This window comes from Colobus angolensis, unplaced genomic scaffold (genome assembly GCF_000951035.1).
Source record: "Colobus angolensis palliatus isolate OR3802 unplaced genomic scaffold, Cang.pa_1.0 Scaffold3, whole genome shotgun sequence".
Taxonomy (NCBI): Eukaryota; Metazoa; Chordata; class Mammalia; order Primates; family Cercopithecidae; genus Colobus; species Colobus angolensis.
The window spans coordinates 3283500-3287246 of NW_012116265.1; the positions used below are offsets into that span (position 1 = coordinate 3283500).

General features: G+C 41.9%; 1 protein-coding gene across 3 annotated transcripts in view; it reads left to right on the top strand.

Moving 5' to 3' along the window:
• The window catches only part of NRDE2 (NRDE-2, necessary for RNA interference, domain containing), a 54497-nt gene that overhangs the window by 32111 nt on the left and 18639 nt on the right, over positions 1 to 3747 (top strand). For all 3 annotated transcript variants that reach the window (XM_011949423.1, XM_011949424.1, XM_011949425.1), the window contains one exon: positions 2454 to 2574. In XM_011949423.1, the coding sequence (XP_011804813.1) occupies positions 2454 to 2574 (121 nt within the window). The remainder of the gene's footprint in view (positions 1 to 2453; positions 2575 to 3747) is intronic.

A 3747-nucleotide genomic window follows, 5' to 3' on the forward strand; every position in this document is an offset into this window, starting at 1 on the left:
CTCCATCGCCTTTCCACCTTTGTTTCAATACTGGTTAACTCCCCCAGTCAGGGAATCAGTTGTCATGCCATTTTAAACTTTGTATTACTGTCTTCCATCCTTATGCATTCTAGTTTGGGTCTTGTGTCACTTCCCCAATTAACCTTCTAATTACCCACAATATTCGCTAGTGTTGCAAATGGAATTACACAAAGGCACCTTGTCAACAGTGAATCTTATTGGGGAAGGGTTAATACTTTAGATGACAAACGAACATTGCCCGTGTTTGAGATAAATGAAGGTAAGTGAAGAAATAAAGAATTTTTATAGAGCTACGCATATAAGAAAACATATCTTTTCCCTTTTTGGACTAAAGAAAACTCAGTTTTCTACTCTGTAAAGTTGTCTAGTGGAAGATAAATAGAATATATGAGTTTATGGTGAACATTCAAAAGTGTTTCTTGAGAGGCCAAGGTCTCCATCATGTGGGAGTTTCATGAATTGCCAGTAAAGACCGTTTTTATCATGATGCTACCTCTAGAAAAAATGGGATTAAAGAATTATACCAGTTAAATGACTCTAATCGATCATTAGTAAGCCATATAACAGAGTGATTTTAAGACATGCTGTGAGATTTTAGGAATAGCCTATACTACAGAATTCTCAGCTGACTCTAAGGAGGCTTGTAGGTCAGGATCAGAATTTCTCTCACCCCCTCCCCTGCCCCTTTCCTAAGACGCACTGTGATAAGAACAGAGTGATGGGTGGAGGGTTCTGCCTACGAATGTGACCCATCAAAGATCCACGTGCTTGAGGTTTTAAACACAAACAGCACTTGTAATTCCAAAGTATTTACATGACAACTTTAGAATCTAGTTTCTTACTTAATATTCCATATTGCTTTTATGACTGAAAGACATTGTTACCATAAACACAGTAGCGTGATTTAACACAGGCAGGTCTGATATTATGGGTCTGTGTTTCTGTGGAATAAACAAATAGATTATACTCATTTATCACACTATTTTTTAAAAAAAAACCTTTCTTGAGTAAACTTTCTTTCTTCACTCTTACAAGAACCAGACCTCTAAAGAGGGAGCGTCATCTTCCTGGTTCCCCTTCCTGAGGATGACTGACGTGTCAGGACATTTGCCCTGCCCTGACATGACTCTCCTGGACGCCATACTCTTCCAGGGGTGCATGGCACTGCCCAGGGCTCAGGCTGGATAATCCTGTGGCTCCTGGCCCATGCTGTGTCCACTGGAAGCCTGCTGGGCCTCTTCAAAAGGTTTCTTAGGAAAGCTTTCATTGAGTAGGTTATTGGCTCACTTTTACAGTCCTGTTTCGAGTCAGTAACATGATCACGTTTCTGTTCATTGCTGTGTTCACATTCTGTTCCATGGGGAAAGATTTATTGCCAGGGAGCTCCTTACCACACACTGCAGACCTAATGCCCCAATGAATGAGGGAGGCACTAATGGGGCCAGGCTTTAAAATGCAGACCTTTAGGCGGGGTGCAGTGGCTTATGCCTGTAATCCCAGCACTTTGGGAGGCTGAGGTGAGCAGATCACCTGAGGTCGGGAGTTGGAGACCAGCCTGACCAACATGGAGAAACCCTGTCTCTACTAAAAAAATACAAAATTAGCTGGGCATGGTGACTCATGCCTGTAATCCCAGCTACTCGGGAGGCTGAGGTAGGAGAATTGCTTGAGCCCGGGAGGCGGAGGTTGCAAGTGAGCCAAGATCACGCCACTGCACGCCAGCCTCGGCGACAAGAGTGAAGCTTGTCTCAAAAAAAAAAAAAAAAAATGCAGACGTTTTTACTCCCTGGTTGCCTACCTTGTTCAGATCTGTGCCAACAAGCGTTTACTGAGTCCCTGCTAGGCAGTGAGTATTGTGCCAGGTGTTAGGAATATATAGTTACTTAAGATGTGGTTGTGCTCAAGAGCTCATGATCTTTCTTGTTGGAGCCTTCCTCTCAAAATACCTTGAAAGTGGCGTGACTTTAGGAATTAGCTTGGGGGTCCAGTGGCACTAGGTGAACTGGCAGTGCCGCTGTCCCTAGTTAGACTGGCCTGGCAGGATGAGAACTAGGAAACCACTCCCTTCCTACCCAGCTGGAGACCCTTCTTGCTGAACCTCAGCTAGTCTTTTTGTAACCTAATCTTGGGAGTGACCTTCCGTCACTTTTGCCATATTGTGTATGTTAGAATCACTAGGTCCAGCTCACATGCGAGTGTGAAAACCACGAGGCAGGGGTAGCGTCATGGGGGCTATCTTGGAAGCTGCCTGCCACGCTAGATAGTTCTTTTTTCTATGTTGGGGTGTGTAGCATGTATCTACTTCAAAGACTGATGGCAAACATGATTTCAAAGATCATAAGCTTCTCTTATGTCCACCAGCACGGATCTCACCCACTGACTCAGCAGTTTTGTACAAGTGAGGTCTAACATCCATTCTAAAATCTGAACAGGTGGAATTCTTTGAGCCCTTTTGGGACAGTGGAGAGCCCCGGGCTGGGGAGAAAGGAGCCCGAGGCTGGAAGGCATGGATGCACCAGCAGGAACGAGGTGGCTGGGTGGTCATCAACCCAGGTAAGTCACCTCTCAGTGAAGACGTGTACAGTTTTTTCTGCTGGAATTTGTTTTTATATCCTCTTGATTATTTGTTTATCTGCTTAAGCTATCAGTAGCTTCAGAACATTGCACAAACATCAAAATGTCAAAAATGTGAAGTAGATGTCATGGGTTCCCCTTAGAAGTTTTAAAGCAGTCGACTTATTCCTTCAGTACATAATGCTTTGAGGATTTGAAAGTTTCTGTAATTTTTCTTTTTCCTTTTATAGGTTGCAACTGAAGAAGGAATCTTGTTAATAACTGCCCCAATCCCCATTCTTTTTTTTTTTTTTTTTTTTTTTTTTTTTGGGTAAAAAAAAAAAAAAATTTTTTTTTAAACTGCCCCAATCCCCATTCTTTTTTTTTTTTTTTTTTTTTTTTTGAGACAGAGTCTCGCTCTGTCACCTAGGCTGGAGTGCAGTGGCACGATCTTGGCTCACTGCAGCCTCTGCCTCCTGGGTTCAAGCAGTTCTCATGCGTACTCCTGAGTAGCCGGGATTACAGGCTCCTGCCACCACGCCTGGCTAATTTTTGTATTTTTGGTAGAGATAGGATCTCCATGTTGGCCAGGCTGGTCTCTCTGGTCTCAAACACCTGACCTCCAGTGATCTGCCCACCTTGGCCTCCCAAAGTGCTGAGATTACAGATGTGAGCCACCACGCCCAACCCCATTCTTTTTTAGTGTGTATTTCAGACAGTCTTTTTGTTATCCTGTCAATGTACAGACCAACAGATACTTTGAAAAATACCTTTTTAGGACTACTGTAAAGTGATTATTACCTAGCATTTACATAACTGTCATTCTAAATGACCCCAAAATACTTTCCAGATTTATACTGTAACACAGAGCTGCCCAGTATAAATATAATGTGAGCCTCTTGTGTAATTTCAAATTTTCTAGTGACCACATTAAAAAAGTAAAAAGGAACAGATGATGTTAATTTTGATAGTGTATTTTACTTAACCTAGTATATCAAAACATTTCAGCATGTAATCAGTATTTTAAAATTATTAACCAGAGATTCAGATGCCAATCACATGCTTTAAAAGGAAAAAAAAATTATTAACTAGGTATTTTTCATTCTCTTTTTAGTACTCTTTGAAATCTGGTGTGCATTTTACACGTTTAGCAAATCTTAGTGCAGACTAGCT